A 22504-nucleotide genomic window follows, 5' to 3' on the forward strand; every position below is an offset into this window, starting at 1 on the left:
CTGGGTATTTCAGCAAAATGTCTTTGAACGCTGTGATTTATTTTCTGTCCCTCCCAGGTCAAGGCTTATTAAAAAGAGCTTTAATTTTTTTTATGCCCCCTCAACTACTAAATCACGAGTGGAACTTTAAAAACAACTGGAAGGCAAAGCTTTTCCTAGAAGTTATTTCCAGGAGCTGGGCAGGAGGGCTCAGCCAAGGCTCAAAGGGCAGAGCTGATTGTGGGCCCTTTCCCAACGCCGACAGCACTCCGGGGGCAGGAACCAGGGGACAGGTGATGAGCTGTTTGAGCTCATTAAGACACTCAGAGATGCTGGAAGGTTGTGAGGGATGCACGAATCCTCCAGGATGATCCAAGCCCTTGCCTGCAGCCACTGAGTCACTGGAAGGCAGATTTTTGGCTAGAAAGAGCCAATTCTGGGGTCCATAGCTGTGGAAAGTTGCCTGAGTCAAAACCATCATGGTGGGTTTGGCAGTGCTGGGATAATGATTTAACTTAATGATCTTAGAGGGCTTTTCCAGCCTTAATGATTCCCTGATAAACCTGGATCTAGAGGTGGAGCACAAGGGGTGAGGACCAAAGAGCTTGTGCCCAGGACCTGGTTGGATATGGCACAAAGGCTTATGGACCAGTCACTCCACAGCACGTGGGCAGGAGATGATGGGAGACACCCCAAAGTAACCACAGTGATAGAAAAAAAAAAAAAGGGCACAAAGAAGCTGCTTATATGGGAGATTCTTGAGGAAATAATATGGATAAGCTCCCCAGGAAGGGAGCAACTAATAGAGCAGGTGGAATCCTGGGAGAGGTGATAGGTCAGGGATGGGAAGATGTCACCTTATTAACAGGTTATGCTTCTTTTACAGATTTGGTTCTTTTGGTTTTGTTTGGCTTTTGTTTGGGTTTTTTTAGCTGTAAACGCTTTCAAGCTGGGTATTTTTTCACCCCAATGAAAACAGATTTTTCCCATGATCACAAAACCAGGGAGGCTCCTTCCCAATCCCATACCTAAAAAAAAAAATAAAAATAAGGAGGCAGGGAATAATTTCTTGCAGAAGTGCCTGTTTTCACAAACAGGCAGTTTCCCACCACAAGCACCAGCTTTGACACACAACCATGAGAAAGACAGAAGTAACTCAGCTTCACAACAAAGACAGTTCCTGCCAATGCTCCTGGGGCTTCCCAGGAGGATTATTTCCAAATAGGACAGACCATTTGGAAAAGATAAAAAAAAGACATGAAGGGCAGGAGAGGCTCTAATTAATTATCCCTTCTCCATTCCTGACTGCCACAGTGAGCACATCCACAGCCCCTGCAGACCCCCTTCCCTCTGCACTTTGGCTGCAAGGCTCCTCAGGAGTCTGGGATCCATACATTTTATAATTTTTTTTTCCCCTGAATCTCAGCAATATCTGCACCCTGGGAGGCTGGAGGACAGAGGGAATGTCTTTAGGACAGCCTGCCCCTCACTGAAGGAGCTGTTCAGCTCCTGCTGGCACGGGCCAAGCTCATCCCTGTGCAAGGTGCACAGTGGGGTGACTTCACCTTTGGGATCTCTTGTCACACCTGCTGAGAGGATTTCTTTGTTCAGGTAATTTGAACATGTGGCCAGGAGCCAGGTGTTTCCTCAGTCCAGTGTGATGAGGCACCCAGGATGGCTCAAGAAATGCTTGAGAGGAGCTCAAAACAACACTGCCACCCACCTTCCCCATCCCAGTGTATTTGTTGTTGATTCCTGCGGCTCCAAGGAACAGTAAGAAGGTGACAACAAATTTTGTAGTTTTTTTTGACGCCCCCTCTGAGTATAACAAATCACCCATCCCAAAAAAACTGGAGAAACAATCTCCACCTGAGGAGATGCCCTCACCTCCAAGTCCCCAAGGATGCTCCCACTCCAGTGGATAACACTGTGCTTTAATGGTTCAGAGACAATGGACTTGTGTGCAGAACAAGTGCTCTGTGTGTCCTATACGTATTTACACACTGGGGGTGGTTAAAGCTCCTGTGTTTGAACAGTGCTCACGTTCCAAACAACGCACCGAGTCTTACAACAGCAAAAATGTGAACAAAATCCAAGGCCACGAGTAGAGAGAGGTATGTTTTAAGGACTACGGGTCACGTGGAAATAAGAAAACAGCAGTGGTGCAACATGAACTTTATCCTGAATAGAGATAAGTGGTTAAAACACAACTTTTTTGGTACCTCAGGAACAAGAGCGTTTCACAGAGACTTAATTTCCAAACTAAAGCAGGGAAAGAGGAACAGATGTACTAGTGTGTGCCCCTTTGGTCCTCAAAGTCTCCTTCCAGTTGAGCTAAAAAGAGAGTTTTACTCTGAACCTCAGGCAAGAAGGATTTAAGGCTTTTCAGCTGGATATTTGAAACAATACTGAACTGAAAAGTGGCAATTTCAGGAAAACAAATGCCACAGAGTGGGTGTGTTCTACCAATGTGCAGCAGAGCTTGTTTATGCTAGCAGACAAACACTGTTACAGCACCTAATCCTACAGAATCCAGGACACAGGATGTTACAAAAGATTTTTCCAACCACATAAAAGATTTTCCTTCGCGCGACCAGTGCAGGTCATCAAGGTAAAATTACTGTAAATTAAACACATGAGCTTGTTCTTCTTGAAAAAGTTCTTTAGGCCCAACTGGCCAGACACGATTTTCATTTTGTTTCCAGCATGGGGTGGGAGCAAGAGAGGGGAATGTCGGTAAGACGGAGTTTTCCAGACCGGGAACCGCCTCTTAGGTTTGTGTACAGGACATCTCGGATCAACACTCAGCCAAGCAGAGCTGTGGGAACCTGTGGGCATCCAACACCCCAGCTGACATTTGTTTTGCAAGCTTTGCCTCCTGTGCTCGGGGTGAGAAGGGTGGTTTTCATTCGCTCCTCATCTGCTCCCAATTAAGAGTTACAAAACATTGCCCATTACAGCGGTAACAAAGTAGAAGTTCAGCCGGGTCCAGCTGACTCTGAAAACTTTTTGTACCCCACACAGAGGTTGCCCCATCCGCAGAGAAAATGTGGTTCAATTCGTTCTGATGGCCCTGGGAATGCTTTTCTCAGCTGCTCTTACGAAATGAGTTGTTGTCATTTCAGGTTCCTCTGCCCTGGAATGACCCGACCTGGCAGCGGACAGGGGAGGTACCGTGTGCTGTGTTCAAGATTTTGTGCTCACCTTTGGTCCCACATTTATGAGAGGTAAGTCTTGAAATGCTCAAAATCTTCCCATTCAGATTATCAGACTAAGTTTTAGCTTCTCAGTCTAACCCAATGGAAATCCAAGAAGGAAAGCTCAAGATACAAATATCATTAAAAACCTCTTTGGATACCTTAGCACTTTGCAGACAGACTCTGCAGGGAATTTTTTTCCTCCCCTCTGTTGAAGTTTCCTTACAAACAGTAGGAAGCTGACAGTTCAAGTGGTCAGACATTCTGAGGCACAGAGGAAAAGGTGCATGAACCCCTTTGTACTGAGATAAGACTGTGCCCCAAATAATTCAGAAGTTAATTCCCTGCATGTTAAGAGGACAGAAAAAATGGGGTTTACATTTCTCAAACAAACAAACAAAAAAATACACAAAAAAGGAAGGTTAATACTATCAGGAATATAAAACACATCAGAGGTAACATCTCAGAGGTATAGCAAACATACCCAGGTACTGAAACAGCCACTGCAGGGCTTGCAATAAAACATAGAGATAATTCAGGACAATCCTGATCCTACAAGGATCCACAGCCTTTCAGTTGTTTCCTGTACTGCTCCACATTTATTCCAATAAACACAACTACTTCATAAATATCCATTTCACCACCAAGCCCCACTTCTCTCCTGACAGTGGGATATTCTGCATTATGGATGGAAATACATTTCCAAACCCCTTTTTGTCGCTTTGAATTCTGTGACATCTCTGGAAATCCAGGAGGAGCACCCTTCCTCACTACCTTTTCCATTTGCCACCAGGAGTCTTTCACTGCACAAAGACTATGAGAACAATTCACAACGATTTAGTTTAAGAAGTTTGGTGTAGGAACAAGAACAGACAGTGACACGGGACAGAACAATCCAGAGTGCATTCAGAGAGTAACACAGTTTCAGCTCCTGATGAGTGTCAAGAATTCTTCACGGGTCTTTGGATCCTCCCGGAATACCCCCAACATTGTGCTGGTTACTGTTTTACTGTTCATTTTCTGTACCCCACGCATTACCATACACATATGCCTAGGAGAGATGAGAGGGGAGTCAATACATCAGGAATGCTCATAGGAAAGGAGTAATCCCACGGAGAGAGATGTTTCTTACACGGTCACCGTCAGTCCTGGGGAGGTAACAAAACCCCCATATCCAGAATGGACATCTGTCTGTAGTACCTGAGCTATGGAAAAGAGCCATTCCCAGCCTCTGAGAAATGCCTTTTCTCCTCTGATCCTAGGAAAATCCCACCTTCCCAAGGTACATTCTGATCACAGGGACATGCCTGCTGCTAGTCCCAAACTCTGCTCTGCTTGAGGACGTAGAAGGTGCACTGAGGTAGAGCACAGACCCAGTGCCACTGGACAGCTCCACACTGCCAGCTGCCACATCCCTGCAGAGGACCCCACTTTAAATGGCTCCCACACACCAGGGCACTTTGCTGAACGGGCCAGGATTATTATTCTTTATTATCATTATTAATAATTACGCTCTCTGTCCCACGACCAAGCGCGGCACAGGGATACCGCGGCCAAAGGGGCAACAGGCACCAGCTCAGCAGCTCACAGCTGGGATCACACATGACTGGAATCACACACAGCTGGGATCACACATGACCAGGATCACACATGACCAGGATCACACACAGTCCATACACAACCACGGAGCAGCTCGGAGTCACTTACGTGGCTTCCACGACCACGCCGACCCCCGCGGGTTGTAAGGCTTCTGTGATGGCAATTGCAATTTGCTTGGTAAGGCGTTCCTGGACTGGAAAAAGAAAAAAAAAACACCAACAGGGAGCTCAGAATCGGAAAATCCCAGAATAATTTGGGTTGGAAGGGACCTCAAAGTCCATCTCGTTCCAACCCCCACACCGCGGGCAGGGACACCTCCCACCAGACCAGGCTGCTCCAAGCCCTGCCCATCCTATTTATGTTTTGCATCCTGAAACAGATCTTTTATTTGCTTGTTTATTTGCATTCCACCTTTGCAGGAATTGCATAACCACGACTTGTCATAACAGCCCTTCCACTTCCTATTGTGCACTTAGATTTTCTTGCCTCTCTGTTTTCTTTCAGTTTTTCTCCCGTGTTTGTTCCCAGCTTCGCTGCTGCATGATTTATTCCACACACACAATTAGTCTCTTTAAGGAAAGGAAATGGAGATAAAAAACGAGCAAGTTAAGAGCCTTTTGTCCTGCAAAACTTTATTTCCTGCAGCTCTAGCACCCTCTATTCACCAGCCTGATGGTCACTAAGTCTTCTTTAGCCAAGAACAGGCCAAATTTAACCTCAGGACAATGGGAGCAGGCTGAGCCCAACCCAAGGCTTCAGATCCTGCAGCTTCCTCCCCTTCCCTGGGGCAGCAAGCAGGAATATGGAAGCTCTTCCTTCCTTGCCTTAGACAAAAATTCTCAAAGGAACCTCTCCAAATCTCAATAGGAGAATTCACCCCCAGCAGCATTCAACTAGTTTAGTTATTCCTGGCAGCTCTACCTCGTAGCACATTTATCCTTGGGGTCAGTTACTGCCTCCATCCTCTTCCACAGAAGTTACCCTTGCCTGGAGATGCAGGGGCAGGTGAGAAACATATGTATTGTTCTCCACACAAACTTGCACAGCTACAGTCCACCTACAACTCCCAGTCCCCTGCACTGGCTGGGGGAGGAGTGCCCACAACAACCCCAAAATTTCATGTTTACCTTGTAATCTTCTGCTGTATATTTCCACAATCCTACAGGAGAGAGGAAAAACACAATGTTATAGTTATTCCCACCCGACCACTGATCTTCACAATTAACTTGACACCATCACTGTACTGCTCCATGTCCTTCCTGGAAATCCATGCAGTGCCATGCTGCTGCCCAGCCCCAGGCTGGCATTCCTCAAGGACTTCCCTTGGCACATCCCTGTGTTTCGTGACAGGTTCCCCTCCACCTGCAGCCCCAGGGTCTGTTTTAGGGGCAAACCTGTCGCTTCTCCTTCGAGCTTCATGTGTTGGCTGATACTTTGGAATTCCTTGTACCACCATCCCCCTGCATCACACAGTTGCAAGGAAACCCATGCCCAAAGATTCCCTTCTCAAACTGAGGTCAGAACACCTCCCTGTGCTTCAATCTAAACCAAATGCTGCTTGAAGGACAATTCAGATTTTGGGATTCCCAGGAGGCTGCTGAAATTAGGCAAGAAATGGTTTGGATTCTTGCACTCGACCACAAATATAACTAGCAACAATGAGACAGAATTGGTTTTATTTGAAACAGAGACTCTCCACCCACATTTCACCCCATCCTTTGCATTTCAGTGCTGGGATCACCCCAATGCTCCCCTCCAACATGACTTCAGGTTTGAGCCATTGGTGGGCAATGCAAGGGACACCACCACCAACACCACCACTAGAACCCACACGTTTAAGAAAATTCCCATAACTGCTCTGTAACTCCATGGGTTGTTCATGCCAACCTCAAATTCTTGATTACACGTGGAGTGGCCACGCAAAGGAGCTGCTATAGCAAGCTTTGATACCCTGTCTGGTCAGAGCAGACACAAACCAGACACTGGCTGCCAGCCCGAGGCACCACTTACAAGAAAAATCTCTGACAATGAGACTCTCCTGCTGTTTTGGAGAGAGAATTAAACGCAGAAACTCCCCTCCAGCAATGAAGTGGTTGTGTTGTAGCAATTCTAAACAAAGCAACGCAATATTTAGACTAAATATATGGATAGGGAGCATGCTGATGGTGTTGCACATAAGAAGTCCTAACAGCATGCTTTCTTAAAAACAGGCATTTGCAAGAGCATTTTTCAAGCCTGAGCCTAAAATCCAGAGAAAGATGTTTGTTGACTGAATGCAGGTCATCCACAACTACAGAAACTCGCCACATTAGGCTAATCCTATTAGGAAAGATTAGGCCTAGAGCACCAACAGCTTCACAAATCTTTGCTTGAACACTGGTTGCATTATATAGGGCACAAAAGGGAGGCATGATTTGGCCCACCAACCTCTTCACGGTAAGCTCTAGAAAGCGAGGACTGGGAACAGTTTTGTTACACAAGAAACTAATCTTTTCATTATTGCAGCGTTTGAGAGTTTTACCCTGCCTTGAAAAAGAGGCTGGATTTAACCTTTCAAGCAGAAATGCAGGTTTGCACGTATTAATGCAGGTTTCTACACTGAGAACAAATAGCAGCAAAATTGCACACTTCCAGTAGCACACTTCCAGCCACTTGAATTACAAAAGAAAATAATCATTAAAAGCTGTTTTGAGCTCCTTTTTTTTTACATCTGCAGTTGAGAGGTAACTAGAGACCAGAGCAAGCACAAACCAACAGATGCACATTTCAAATGGGATCCTGTATCCTGCAGAAATGAAACCACGTGCTGAAGACAGTCTGTTCAAGGAAGGGTGATTCCTTCAGAAATCCAGCTCAAAAAAAGAAAAAAAACACCCTGCACCACCTGAAGATCCAGCCAACACACAACACCAGCCATGAACTGCCACACAGACTCGTCCCCAAGGCTGAGGGCCTACAGAAGGCAAAGTTTTTTGCCCACCAGCTGCAGTGCTGACAGCTCAGAGCCTCAGCCCACAATCCCAGAAGCTCTGTACAGCCACGGAACAAAAAAAAATTATGTGTTGAACAGCCTATTTCAGCCTTTTAACCAAAGCCCAGTCCTGTAAGCACTGCTGAAGACATGAAGATGCCTCCCTGTAATGTGAGGTCCTGTGAGCAAAGCTGTGACCTCCAAGGGCCCTTCCTCTCCCAGACCCAACTCACTGCTGTGCAAGCAGAGCACAGAGCAGAGCTGGCTCACTGCAGAGCATTTTACTGTCATATCCTACACACTTCTTACCCACTAAGGAAACCCAGCAGGCATGCAGATTTACAGGGCTAATTCTCATTAGTGTTATTGGAACTACAGCAGGATTAACAGACCGATCAGGGAAAGCATAAGCAAAAAACCTATGTGGTCTTTCTGAACCACAGCCAAATTTTCAGGCTTGTTTCTCCAGAGACTCTTCCACTCTGGTTCTCAATAATCTGCTTATTGGAGGGATCCACCATCCTCTTCTCATCAGAACTAGAAAAAGTGTCACTTTATAACAAGATTCAGTGCAACAACTAATCCAAGGGCACTTGCTGAGGAAAAAAAAAGCTATTTTACATAACAAATGGATTTCTCAAGTGTATCACAGTTGTTTTGTTTCTCAGGCTGAGCCTTATCTATAAAATATACCCCACTGAGCTCAGCAGGTCTCAAGTGAAAGAAAGAAATGCCAAATTTATCTGAAGAGTCAGCTAAGAGATTAAAGCTTTAGGTTTGCTTTATATCCATAAAGTGTGTTCATCTACAGTTTGGAACTTCTGGATTTTTGTTCTTATCGGTCAGTATTCACACAAGTAGTAAATAGCTGGAGGTCTCCACTGTTTTTTGTGGCCTGCCTCAGAATATGGCCAAATTCTCCTGTCCTTTGCCTCAGTGCTCCCTGTAGACACCAATGCTTTGTCCTGGCACAGTCACTGGTGTGAATTAACACACAGCTCCAGGACTTATCTGTCCTCTCCACAAAAAACAATGCTGAGGATTGGTCTAAATCCAAATCCAGGACACAGAGTGGGCTGAGCTTTACAGGGAGACCAGATTAAGAAGATTAGCACAGTTAGCACCAGCCTGGAATCCTTTTTACAAATTAGCATCACTTTCATTACAGGAACACTTACCTGGCAAGTTTGCTGAGGCCAAGCACCTGTTTGTTAGGGAGATACCCAATGTGTACCTAGACAGAGGAGAACAACCATTAACAGCAGCAAAACCAAACTCCAAATGAGTATGAAACTCATGCACAGACAATGAGATGTGCATCTGCCCCAGAACAACCCCTGGAACAGTCCAGAAGTCTTGGCATGTGGGAGGCACGTGCCACCATGCAAGCCTGGAAAACTGTGGAGTTAACAGAGACTAAATGCCTGGCGAGGTCCTGGTGAAGAACAGGTGAGTTTTCCGAGGGGGAGAAAAAATCACAGCTCTTCAAGAGTCAAGGCTTATGTTCCAAGTCTCAGGAATGCCAGGGAGTACTGCTACATGTGGGTGCAGAAGGCAGTCTATTACTCAGCACAGCACTATCCATCCAAAGCAAACATGCTGTTCTTTCAAGACCTAAAATGGATTTAGGGAGAGGAAGGAAGAGGGACTGTGCTTTACTTCCAGTGAGAGTTCTGATGGTAAGATGTATTTTGCCACCAAAATCAGGCTGCACTTATTGATTCGATTTTTCCCTGTTTTAGCAATACCACAGATCACTGATGATTAACTCAGCTTCCATCCTGCTCAAATATGGATTGGCTGGACATTCCTACTGCAACACGTAGTTGCACTAAATTGGAATAAGTTTAGTAGAAAAGTGCTCAGATATGAGGCAGGGGGGGAAAAACATTAAGCTCCTTGTTTTAAGAGAGCCACACAGGCTACTGCATTCCAGTGGGTGCCCAGTTGGATTATAAACCAGCGTTTGTGCCACTGTACCAGAGACTTGAAAAATCAGCCAAGATACAGCAGGGGAGTGTCAGTGAGGGATTCTGTCTTAGCACTGTGCCTGGAGGCCCCACCTCAGAACCCTGTACCTGTACCACAGTGCACCTTATTACCTGGCTAACTTGCTCATTCCTATCACTTCTGTTGGGTAAATCAACCCACTGACACCTGAAAAGACATGAAACATTTCAGACAGAGCCAGAGACACAACTTAGAAATAAGCGTTGAATCCTGTTCCCCTTTTGCTTTTTTTTTTTTTTTTTTGCAAATTTCTTAATTTCCTTTAAGACAGAACTGCAAACACAAGACTGCTGGTCAGTGTTTGCAGCCTCTTTGATGTACCCAACAGGGGAATGGTTGGTCAGAGAGTATTTAGAGGCATTGCCAAGTCATTTAGCAGGACCCATTTGGTGTTTGTAAAGAGATTTCTCCAAACCACACAGGTTAAACAGCTGGTTGTAAAAACAATGCACACATTGCCACGGGAGTAACAGAGAATATACACAGTAGGTGTAACCAAGAATAACAGGCACAATAGAAGGCTTGCACAGAAAAAGAAGTTACCCTGTTTTCCAGTATAAAATACTAACAGTGACAAAAGGAAGCAGATTAAACTGAGTTGACTCAACTAAAATGGCTGGTTTCTGTTCAGGTATTCTATTTTGGGGAGACAGTTTGCTTGGAACTTATGAATTTTATAGACAGCACAAGCACTTGCTGCTCTTGGGCCTGTGAGTACTCTGTGGCAACAGATGGATCAGACTGAGCTCCATCCTTCCACACTGATAAGGGAGTGAGAGGCTCAGATGTGCAGCAGGGACCACCCTCCCAGAACTCTTCATCACATTTACAGAGGTTAACTGGAGACCCTTTATTTTCTTTTTTCAAGTCGTCAGTACCACAGTTCCAACACCCTCTGAAACTCCAGCCCCTTTCACGGGAGTCCCAAATTAAGCAGCCCCCTGCCAGTCAGTTTTGGCCACCCTCTGCCCGCCTCGGCTCATGTAATTAAGACAGGGCTGCTAATGAGTTTGTTCCACTCACAGAGGGTTTCAGAGATGAGTGTGCACTGGATAGCTCTGAGCCAGGAGCTAAATCCGTGACAGAGCCAGTGTGCAGGGTGAGCTGGTTTAATATCAAGATGTCTGCCCTCAAGGCTTGCTGCTGCTTCATGGAGAAGAGCTTTGATATGAAATGTCAGAAACCATTAGATTACTTACAGTAGGAAAGGTTGAGAGTTCCATTTCAGGAGCTTAAATTCAAATAAAACTCACATTAAGGAGGTCTTCCTTATTTGTATTCTGAAGATTAACTTCTAGAACCATAGCCTTAAGCAGTAAAGATTTACGGCCTTAAAAGCTCTGTAGTTACAGCTACCAAGTCTTTTACATGTACTTTAAGTCTTTTGTCGTGCATTCCCACATCTGTTTCGTGAGGAGGAGTTACCTTTCCAACAAATGGAACGAGGTGATGCTCACACAATGAGAACATGTCTATGTCCTTCACAATGACCATCTCATCGTGGTCTTCGTCAAAGATGGCGTCATTCAGAACATCTGAAACCAAACATTTGCATTAAAAAAAATAAATAAATAAGTGTACAAAGCATGCCAGGTTCCTGAGAAAGCTTGTAGCAAGGGGGAGCTCTCTCAGGGCTACAGATTTTAAGGTTCAGATATGGGAGGCAAATAAGGAGTAAGGTCACAAGTATGCTTTGGTTTGCACGGGATCACACACATCAGACTCCCTGCACGCTGCACCAGAAGTCAGCCTGGAGTGTTTTATTTAAATAATAGCTTGAGCTCAGGTTAAAATAAGTCTAGTCTTTGCAGAATTATTGACAACTTAAGAACAACTAAGACTAGAGCTGATGAAGCCAGTGCTGAGGATGAGAAGTGCTGAGGATGAGAGCACACCTCAGTGGGGTTGCAGTTGTGCGCCCGCCAGCAAAGCTGAGCTTGAGGTGGGAGAAAAGCTAAGCCATCACAGTGGTTTCTTCAACACCAACATCACTGTCTTCAAGGAGGCTTTGCATGCAAATAAAATATTCTTATTTCATCCTGAAGCACACCAGGCAGCAGCTGTTTAGGCACACACAAGTCAGACACAGATCTGTACCCACAGACCGGGGAGACATGTGCTGTCCTGAGCAGGAACAGGCAGGCATATGCACAGTCCAGCCTAATTCTGCACCTCAGAGTTAACAGAAGACTGAGGTGAAGAAACCCAAAAGGATAGCAGGAAGAAGAGACAGCTCAGTAAGAAAAGGAACATATCATGTGACACTTTACTAGTTTTGGAGCTCAGCGGAACAGACCCTCAGTTGATTTTCCACGTTTAGCAGTCCCCTGACAAGTCTCCAACCAACCCTGACACAGGTTACAGCACATCACCATAGTCTCCACAAAGACTGCAGGTACCTGGATCGTGCTCAGAGAGGTTAAAAGCAGAATGGTCTCAAGTTAAGAGACCAAATCTCTTGAAGCACGAGAGAGAAAAGCTGTATATGAGAGAGAGTGGAGGGAGAAAATTGCAAGAAGAAAACAAGCTGTACAGATGGGTTGATAAGGTCAAAGGACTCTGCAAACCAGTCAGCTTGAAGCCACGCTGACTCCTTGGAGTTACTTCCAGGAAGCCATGGCCAGAAGGGGAACCAGGGCACTCAGGGACTGCCCTACATTGTGTGCAGTGGAGCTTAACACCTGCAGCGGCGATTACACAAATCTAATAGTTGGGTCTGCTCTACTTGCCCTGATGCCTCCCCCTGACAGGCACGTACACCTAATGGCCACCATCTGCTGTCGATAAGGCATCACCATCACGGAGCATTTTAATTTCCTGCCTCGCTATCAGCACCACACAGGTAACCCTGGAAACCGCGCGCAGGACGCGCCGCCTGCGACGCGTGTTCGTTCCTGGGAAGGGCTGGCAACCTGCAAGGCGGCGAGGCTGAACCCCAGAAGGCTTTGGATCCGGTCAGGGAGCAGGGGTAGGGGGCATGAAAGAGGCCAAGGAGCAACTCTGTAAAGGCAGATGGTTTTGTTCTTCAATTTTCAGGGTCTAGTTTACAGCAAACACCGCCGGAGAGGATTTTGGTTACACGGGGAGCAGTTGTGTATGAATTCAGACAGGAGTAGTGAGAATACAAAACAGAGCAGGCTCAGAGGAGAGGGGAGACAGAGCAGCATCTGGGTTCTTAGCTCCCTCCTGCAGCACTCTGCAGATGTGCCATTTCTACAGCAGAAAGGCAAACAGTGGTTTCACAAAACCTGCTACTACGCCCAGCGTTATTAAAACAAAATGCAAACAGATCCATGAAGCATCTCCAGAGTGACTGCTGCTGTTATTAGACCACCAGCTCGGCTCACAGCAGCCTGGCCAGGAGCATATCAGAGCCTGATGTCAGATATGGATTTACGTCAGCGCGCTCGCAAAGCAGATTGTTCAGAACAACCAGAAATGGCCAAATTCTCATTAAGAGTCGTGTGACACAGTACAAGGCCCAAGCTGCAACAGAAAGTACTTCAGCTGTGAAGTCTCATGTATATGCATATACACGTTTATTAATGTATAAAATATATATTAACAGATCCTTACAAACTTTCCCTCAAGAGCAGAGCTGTGTGGAATCATGGAGACAGCTCTTAGCCCTGCTTTACAGCTCAGCCAAAGGGAAGGTTAAGTGACCTGAGAAGTACCACACAGGCAACTTGGGGAACAAAATGCATCCTTCTAACAGCTAAAACAATCAAGCAGGAACACAAAGGCCACCCACCCTTCTTGCACATCCCCTCTTAAACCATAGCCCAGAGTCAGAGCAGTGAGGCCAGTGCCCCCTCACAGCCAAGGGAGTTTCAGAGGTGTCTAAGAAAACATCAAGAAAGTAACCACAGAGCTGTGAGATGTTTCATGCTCCTTGTTTATAGTGCTCTTGCCATTTTTGCACCTCAGATTTATTTAATATCAGCAATGAGTTGCAGCCAGGTCACAGATGGTCCCTGCTCAGCTGCACAACCTGTAGCAAGGTGTGCTGGTTTTGTCAGCACCAGTTACTCCTGGTTACACCAGGGCCCAAGAAGGAAGAACACAGCTCAGTGTTAGCCACTCCAATTACCCCTCCACAGCTGCCAGGTGATCAAGGAGACAAAGGTAAAACAGAATGTGAGACTGAAGGCCACCACCTGAGTAAAGGGCCCCAGTGCCAAGAGAGCCCCAGTCACCCCATCCTGCTCCAGTCCCTCCTGCTCAAACTTCACAGGCCCCTTCTGAAAACAAGCACAGCTTGAAGCCTGCCTATCCCTACCCCTCTCCCTTTGGAATCCAAGCCCTCTGTTGAGAAGAGTTAACACAGCATCTTGTCACAGTTGTTTCTACCTGTGTCCCACTGCAGCAGTTGTTTGCAGTCATTACACAGGAGAGACTTCTTTGGCAGAGACTCAAACACCTTGTGCAGGGAGACAATACCACTTTCAGGTAACTTTTCCTGACTTTTATTATTTTTTTTTAAGTCATTCCTTTTGCAACAGCATCAAACAGGCCCCCGACAAGCTCAGCCTTTATGCTGCAGCTGAAAGGGCAGAAGGGGAAACAGCCTCAGATTAACCAAGCCAGAAGCAAAGCTGGTGACAAATTCATGCCCCTTTTCCCGTTCTTTCATTCCACCCTGCTTCACCAGCTTGATTTCAAGTTTTGTACAGCCAGGATGCTCCCTAGATTATTCCAGCTGATTTTTCCTTCACCTCAAAGTTCATTTCCTGGTATAGAAACTTCAGTGGGTTCTTAACACTGAACAATCACCTTGTGCTGCAAGTTAACTCCTGAAACAGAGCAGAATTAATGTTTTGCCCTTTATCTTCACAGAAAGAGTTGATAAAAGGAAAAATCAGAATTGGATGAAGACAGAATGAGAAAGACCTTTCAGGATTTTGCGTCAGAGCTAAGCAAAGATACCTGTTGCTATAGAAACTATTTGCATGGCTTTAATGTGACACAGGAAAGCAAAAGCACCTCTGGCAACCAAAGAAGCCAGAGCCCACCCAGAATACAGCTCAGGAGGTGAAGGGCATGAAGGATGGCAGCATTGCAGCAGCTTCACAGCACTTCAGATCTACCCTTGTTACTATGCCTGGGAGTCAGAAGAGTGAAGTGCTGTAGGCTGCTCTCACTAGGAGTTAAAGTACTTCCCCGTGGTGTTAAGTTGCCTCACTGCTCCACTTTAGAGAGGAGTCAAACTGTGGATAGTTCAGTGCCAACAGGATGAAGGCAGGCTCAGAAATTCCCTGACATTGTTCTTTGAGCTCATCCATCCTGGCTGAGAAATAAGGCACAGGGTTCTCCTGACACCCGGTGCCCAGGTCCAGGCTGTCTTCACTGTCCTCTGCTCTCCATGGTCACCCTCAAGGAGTTCCTCTGCAGCTGAAAACAGACATAATCATCAGCAGGAGACTCGGGATAACAGCTGAATGTGTGGCAGGGAAACCAACAGGCTACAGGGTCAGGATTAAATCTGGAAGGAAATTACCTTTCAGCTACTGCTGGGTAAGCAGTAAGATGTAGAGTCAAAACTAATTATCTGTTATTTATTCATGTGATGACACTACAGGTAACTTGCAGTTAGGGAAAATATTCCAGAGAAGAAACCAGAAAATTATTGCAGCCTGTGAATATAAAAAGGGTACCAGGAATTTATTATGCATAGAGAGAAAAGGATCAGGCTACAAAAACATTAATATAAAGAGTTTGTACTGCTGCAGAAAGTTAATGATTTCAGGTTGCTGAGAAAAGGAGTGATCTGGGTATGTCATTTGCTTCAAGTAGTCTTAAAGAGCTCTAGAAAGAGGCACAGCTTAAAATGCCACATGACTATGTAGATAGGCAATAGAGTTCAAAATCTGCAGAGAAAATTAAATGAGCGGTGTGTGGCTTCCTTGCCATAACACACCTGCCTAACAGGAACCAACAGAAACCTCAGAGACAAAAGAATTTACAAGTTTATGCCTACTATTTCAGATTTCATCACCAAGGGACTACAAACAGACACTGAACTCCAGACAGGAACATTTGCTCCAGAAGCAAAGCTTGGTCCCTCAGTTACCAGAAGGGAGGTGAAGCAGGTGTGTGATTTAAGGGACATTTCATAGAAGCAGAGATAAGAGGAAAAGCATTATTGATATTCAGCTAATTCTGGCCATGACTTATACAGATTTGTTTGTTCTCCTGTAAGATGCTTTCCATGTGGCAGGAAGAGACTCGAGTCTATTCGTAAGGCATCAGCCATTGCAGACAGATGAAGCTAAGATGAGGTTCCAGAAGTTGCCCTCTGACAGGGGGTTTGAAAGCAGCATGCTGGGGGTGCTCATTAAAATGTATCAGGATTCCAACAGCCACTTCCATGTCTCATGCCATAGAAGGGGCTCATCCACACCTCCTTCTGAAACTGAAAGGAAAAATCTGAGAAGGTGAAGCAACACTTTGGAAGAGCAACGTGAAACCTCAGAAGGCTACAACAGTTCAGACCCAAGAGGTTACAACATTCAATAAATTCCCAACAAAACCCCGGACAAGCTTAGTGTTACTTTAGCATTAACAGGCAGGAGAGATGATCCTGGAAAGTCCCAGTTCCCAGCAGAAGTTTCCCTGCATTTACTACAGTGTTTCAGCTTCACTTATGTGGGGGCAGAGGAGGAAAGAAACCCCTAAAAACCTTACTCTGAACAACCCTTTATCTCCCACACCCTGGTTTACAAGAATCAAGCCAGGGCTGCACCGCAATAATGGAGCTGATGCTCCAGCTATTAATAGGTTGCTAATAGGTTGCATTCATCCAGCTCAGCATAGTCTGTGATTCTGTACCTCAATTCCAGGAAAGGCTACACCTCACCAGCCCTCGGCAAAGGGCAGCGCTGCTGATCAAACAGCCTTGTTTGCTTAAGGCACTGCCTGTGTGTTCTGACACAGGGATGCTTAGCACCTCTCACCGAGGCAAAATGAGCAGGCCTGGAAAAATTCATCAGCTCACACCACTGCTGTCTGTAAAAAACACCAAATCCACACTGACGAGATGGAGAAAGGAATATTAAGGCTGAGATATTTCGACATAGGAAAAGCACGTAAACTGATGAGGAAAAGAGCTAAGTAGTTGTTATTTGCTGTAAAATAAAAGCTGCACAGCAGAGTCACTTGGCTTCCAGGCAAATAACGGGCAGCCTTTCAAGCCCACAGAGGTTCAGAAAGCAAAGTTGTCCCCTCCCAGTATTTCTGATATTCATTTCCCTGTTAAACACACTGAAAGGGCAGCTGAACCTGCCAACGTGCTTGAGAGCTGACATGCTCACAGGAGGAAGGGCTGGGAGACTTCTCTGACATCAGCTCCCTCTGCCACCAGCAATACACCATTTAGTGAACATGCTGTTTTGCTTGGAGTGTTTATGGAGGATGAAAATAAGTTAACTTCCTCCTGCAGACCAGGCAGCTTGTCCAACCCTGTGCCTTGTGTTTCCTACAGGATTACACAATCCAAACCAACTCCTTTATGATTTACCTTTCAAAGCATCCTTGACACTGTAACAGACACAGTTTCTGTAATTTACCATTTAGCTCTGCTTAGCAAGACTGATTCTGAAGCCTTCAGCTTCAGTTCCAAGCTAGTGCTGTCTGCAATCTTGTATTCCCATTTATTCACTCATTTGCACACATTTGTGCTGTGTAGTATTTATGCACAAACAGCCCCTCTGAGCATGACATTAAGCCTTTAGTAAAAGAAGGGACAGATTTCTCAAGGTTCAGTCTTTGTGTGGCAGGTAATGGCCTGAACCAGCAGTAAGAAAGCTAAAGGCACCTGGCTGTCACAGTGCTGCTCTTAACCTTCATTAACCAAGAGGGTTTTGAAAAACCAAGGGTTTTGAAATTATTATTTTGAAATATCATTTACTCACAGAAGTAAGAAGCTGATAGATCTGACTCTGGAAAAGAAAACGCGTTCCTGGGTGCTCATGCAGGAGCATTGCATGGGATTGAAAAGGTGTTTTGGGGAACTTTTCTGCTCTGCCATCTTTACCAACTCACTAAGAGGTTTCTGTTGCAACCACTGTTAGTCTACATCGATGCCCAAGTGTCTGCAGTGAACTGTCAGTATTTTTAATCTGGTCCCAAGATGGATTTTATTTGAAATCACCAGAGGCATCCCTGCCACTCCAGTCAAAGTCTGATGACTGGGACGACACAAGTGAGAACAACACTCCTGAATACGTCCTGTCAAAGAAAGAGGATGAGGCCTTTAGTAAATCCAGGATTAATAAGCGACAATCTAGAATGAATAGAAAGAGCCAGATTTAGATATTTAACAAGTAAACCCCACTAGTGGCTCCGACACACAATACTGAGCAGCTGCAGAACACAGATAGCAAAGATGAATAAGGAATAAAGCAGGAACACTGTTACTCTGCGCTGTCAAAACCAACCAAGAAAACACACACACAGTGGAAACTGGAAAGCAGAATCAGCTCCTCTGCTGCTCACATAAATCTGAAAGGAGAGAAGGGACAGAATTTAGATGTAGTCTTCCCTGCAATACTACAAAGTTAAGCTATGGCAAGTAGAAAAATACAATCGGGTGCCATGGGAGCAAAGTGACAACACCCAGGAAAGGAGATCAAATGACCAGCACGTTTAACCGTGCCCCAAATGTATTATGTTCCCAGACACACAGTAAATAAAAGAGATCATGAAATGTTTTGGGCAGGAAGGGGCCCTTAAAGGCCATCTAGTCCAAGTCTCAACAATAATACAGCAAGTGAGGCTTAAGTCAAGCCCTGCAAGACCTCACTTGCAACTTGGCACTTCCCAGAAGGGCAGTGGAGCTGGGGAAGGGTCTGGAGCACAGCTCTGAAGAGGAGCAGCTGAGGGAGCTGGGGGGGCTCAGCCTGGAGAAAAGGAGGCTCAGGGGGGACCTTCTGGCTCTGCAACTCCCTGACAGGAGGGGGGACTCGGGTGGGGGTCGGGCTCTGTTCCCAGGCACAAGGGACAGGACACGAGGAAACTGCCTCAGGTTGCACCACCTGAGGTTTACACTGGATACTGGGAAAAATTTCTTCATGGAAAAGGTGGTCAGGCTGCCCAGGGCAATGGTGGAGTCATCATCCCTGGAGGGATTTAAAAGCTGTGTGGATGTGGCACTTGGGGACATGGTTAGTGCTGGGAGAACATTTGGACTCAGAGGTCTTTTCCTACCTTAATGATTCTGTAATCTGGATGTGTACCTATTACATCTTTCTTTGTGTTCCTTTACGGGAAATGAAAACACCATCTCCTGCCTCCCTAAGGCAGATACTCAAGCAGACGAGGTCAGAAGGCTGATTTTAAAGCCTGTAGCTGTACTAACATTCACTGCCCTTGTTCATTTGTGTCACTCTTTCCTGGCAGCACAGTCTGGCAGCACCTCCACACCCTGGCAAGGTTTGGGAGCTGGGTGCCTGTTGCAACACACTTTGCCTCTGTTTGTACAGCCACCACCACGGGGCTTTTACCTGAGAAACCTTTCATGGAAAGATGGAACTGGCAGCTGTTGTAACTGTCCCTTATCTTCTGCCTGTTGCAGGGATAAACTTGAAACACTGCTCAACACACATCCTGCAAGTCACTGCTTTAACCTCTGCCTACCCAGACAGTTCCACATGAGAAGCTGAAAAAGCTGCAAAATAAACCTGAGAAAACAAGAGGTCAGGGCTGCTTTCTGGCTTTTTGGGGGGTGAGGTTTGGGTTATTTTAGGTTGGTTCTCCTTTTACAATCCAGTTCCTGGTCCAGTTCACAGCCTGGCCAGGCAGACAGCTGGATTAGCATAACCAAGGGAACAACACACCAGGATGCTGCAGCAAAGACAGCAGCAGTCCCACACCTAGTCTTGTGCCCAAAATACTTTGTACTTGTTGGCTCTAAGTTTCATGAGGTATTTAAAACTCTCCCAAGCAGAATTTATTTCCCTATTGACTCTCCCAACCAACTCATCCACCAGTTGCTTTGTTAGCTGCTCTGGTCTTGTCCTTTATCTACAGCTCTTCTTCCTTTTTAGCTAGGAAAAGTGGGGCAACTGGAAGCTGAGCATCCTGCAAGAATAGGTGAGCATCTGGAAAGTAAAAGGATTCCCCACCTGACACAGGAAGGCATGTTAAGGTCACAGCTTCACATTATTCCCTAAAAAGAAAAGAAAAAAGCAGTCCAAGAGTAGAGCACCCAGCAGTGATGTTTTTTCCTACTCTTGGACATAACACAGCTCTCTACTAGGTATGGATATTCAGAGGAGGAGAGTATCCAGAACCACTCTGCTTAATGAAATGTATGTGAGAGATTAGGAGAGACCATTGAAATCCCAGAGAATCCACACTGGAGCAGAAAAAAGTTTTTTTAATAACTAAAGGTAATGTGTGATCACAGAACTGGCAGCAAGATAAGAGAGGACTTAAGAAGGGCAGCAACCTCATCCAGGTTCAGCACAGAAGTTCTTGCTTAAACTATCACTAGGAAATTCCTTCTGCTGGACCTGACAAGATGGCTGAGAGACCTCCTGTGTTTTACAGCAGTAAAATGAGGAAAGCTACTCTCACTAGACAAAGGATCGTTCCATGAAACCCTGATGAAACCTCATCTCAAACACATTGTGCAGCAGGACTAAAGGAAGAGAGGAACAAGGGTGACCACTGCAGCCCAGAGCCTATTTCCAGATGTGACCCCAAAATCCTGGTTTGATCTGAAAGGCAAAACAGCTTCCAAGGCAGAAATGCTGTTCCTGGGGGAAGCCAGGACACCAGACTGGCACGAGGGTACCAGCTGGCCATGAGTAAATTAATGCTGGAAGTTATATGTAATCTGATTTCACAAGAGCCAACAGCAGAGAAGGGAAAAAGAAACCAAACACAAAAGCCTTCAACTGGAAGCACAGTGCACTTGGAAAAGGACTCAGGCGTCAGCAGAAGCTCCCTGATGCCATCCATCAGCACAGCTCAGCCTTTGCATTCAGCCCCAACACCCTGATGCAGCTCTGGGGCAGGCTCAGCACCCCAGTGCTGTGCTCTGAGAGCAGAACATGACCAGCTCCTTCCTCCTTCACACTCACAGATCCCTGCTGACAGTGTTTGCATCCCTTACTGACAGGAACCTGCCTTTTACTGTAATAAGGGGAAGGGGGAACTCCCAAGCTTCCCAAGCCCTTTTTTATTGTTTGTACTGGATACAGTCCACAGCCAAGAGGCTGAGAAGAGGAAAAGTGATGTAAAAACTACATTTCCAAGCAGTATTCACCCTACTTTGGAACCAAGAGACAACTGTGGAGTTTTTGGTGATGGGGACACCTCCCACCTAATTCCTCTCCTCATGCTCTCAGCCAGCAAGCAGACACTCAGTTGGGGCAGGAGGGTGAACCTGGGGTACCTCTCCACATCTGCGTGTGCTGCTGAGACCCTGAGATGGGGCAGGGATCTCCCTGAGCTCCTCCTTTCTCCCGACCTCACTTCCTTAAGCTTCACTGCCCCTTTCGAAAAACCTCACCTGACTAAAAGCATCAGCAAAACGGGACCTTTTGTGAGACAATTCACACCACTTAGTCTGCTAATGGAAACAAACATTCCTACCCTATCCTGAACACAGACTCGCTCGGCCGGGGACGGAGGAAAGCACCATCCGCAAGTTTCCATGGCACAGCCTGAAAAGTTCACCGAAGAGGAGGGAAAGCAAAATCCAAAAGCACTTGCACTGCTCGCCCAAAACAAAAGCATGGAAGTTTACGGCAGAACGGGAACTTTACCAGTACATAGTTTAATAGGAAAGGGAAAACACAATAACGAGAAATTTGGGGAGGGAGGGGACAGCGAGACCGCAGGGCACGGGTTCTTTCTAGCACACATTGCTGACTTAGTGACAAGGGGCACCGGACGGGCGGTGCAGCGACAGGGCAGCGATGGAGCCCGTTTCAAGCGATCAAGCAGGAGAGGCAGCGCCTCGGCTGGCATCGCGCAAGCAGTTCCATCCCCATCCCGCCCCGGGAGCGCTCCCTACCCGCGATGGTCTCCTGGTATCCCTTGGTGAAGAACTGCATGGCCGTGGCCGCCCTCCAGGGCGTCTTGAGCAGCCCCTGCCGCTGCGGGTCCTCTCCCAGCGCCCGCAGGATGGAGGTGTAGGCGGCCGCCAGCCCGGGCAGGCTCAGCTCGTTGTCCTCCTCGCTGCGGGGCCGCTCCCCCCGCCACCCATCGCCGCCGCCCGGGGGGACCCGCGGCTTCTCGGCCGGGGCGGGGGGCGGCGGCCGCTCCTGCCGCGCGTACCCGTTACAGCCCCGCGGCCCCTCCATGGGCCGGGCACCGGCACCGGCACCGACGGGCGCTGTGCGGGCTGCGCCGACCCCGCAGCCCCCGGCTCGGCCCCCGGTGCGGGCGGTCCCGGCAACGCCGCCCGCTTTTATAGCGCCCGCGCCGCGGCCATTGGCGGCCCCGGAGCCGCGTCACCGGCAGGGTCGGGAACCGGGGGGAAAAGGGGTACGGGGGGTAACGGGGGGATCCCCCGGGATGGGAGTGCGGGGGGGTACAGAGGGGTCCCCAGCGATGGGGGTACGGGGGCATCCGAGGGGGTGGCCTGGGATGGGGGTCCCCGGGGATGAGATACGGGCTAGGGATCCCGGGGGATCCCCTGGGATGGGGGTACGGGGGGATTTGGGGGAATCCTCCGGGATAGGGGTACGGGGGAATTCGGGGGGATCCCCTGGGATGGGGGTCCCGGAGATGAGAC

The 22504-nt window shown here is 47.0% G+C and overlaps 2 protein-coding genes across 2 annotated transcripts in view; both read right to left on the reverse strand.

Moving 5' to 3' along the window:
* DLGAP5 (DLG associated protein 5) overlaps positions 1-22504 on the reverse strand; it is a 228731-nt gene that overhangs the window by 91678 nt on the left and 114549 nt on the right. The window lies entirely within an intron of this gene.
* Positions 1893-22154, reverse strand: GCH1 (GTP cyclohydrolase 1). Its single transcript, XM_051768843.1, has 6 exons — positions 21782-22154; positions 11182-11291; positions 8925-8980; positions 5903-5934; positions 4884-4968; positions 1893-4227 (listed from the first exon to the last, which is right to left on the reverse strand). Exons 1-6 carry the CDS (start codon positions 22068-22070, stop codon positions 4101-4103), a joined length of 699 nt encoding a protein of 232 aa, XP_051624803.1. The 5' UTR covers positions 22071-22154; the 3' UTR covers positions 1893-4100.

Source organism: Manacus candei, unplaced genomic scaffold (assembly GCF_025592945.1).
Source record: "Manacus candei isolate 608988 ecotype Guabito, Panama unplaced genomic scaffold, ASM2559294v1 h1tg000097l, whole genome shotgun sequence".
NCBI classification, from domain to species: Eukaryota; Metazoa; Chordata; class Aves; order Passeriformes; family Pipridae; genus Manacus; species Manacus candei.

Excerpts from the sequence above, each read along its gene's own strand:
- GCH1 (XM_051768843.1), bottom strand. The coding sequence starts at position 22,070 with ATGGAGGGGCCGCGGGGCTGTAACGGGTACGCGCGGCAGGAGCGGCCG. Across the intron at positions 8,981-11,181 it reads TCGTTCCATTTGTTGGAAAG|GTACACATTGGGTATCTCCC; the intron begins GTAACTCCTCCT and ends TCCTCTGTCTAG. Across the intron at positions 4,228-4,883 it reads GGCGTGGTCGTGGAAGCCAC|GCATATGTGTATGGTAATGC; the intron begins GTAAGTGACTCC and ends CATCTCTCCTAG.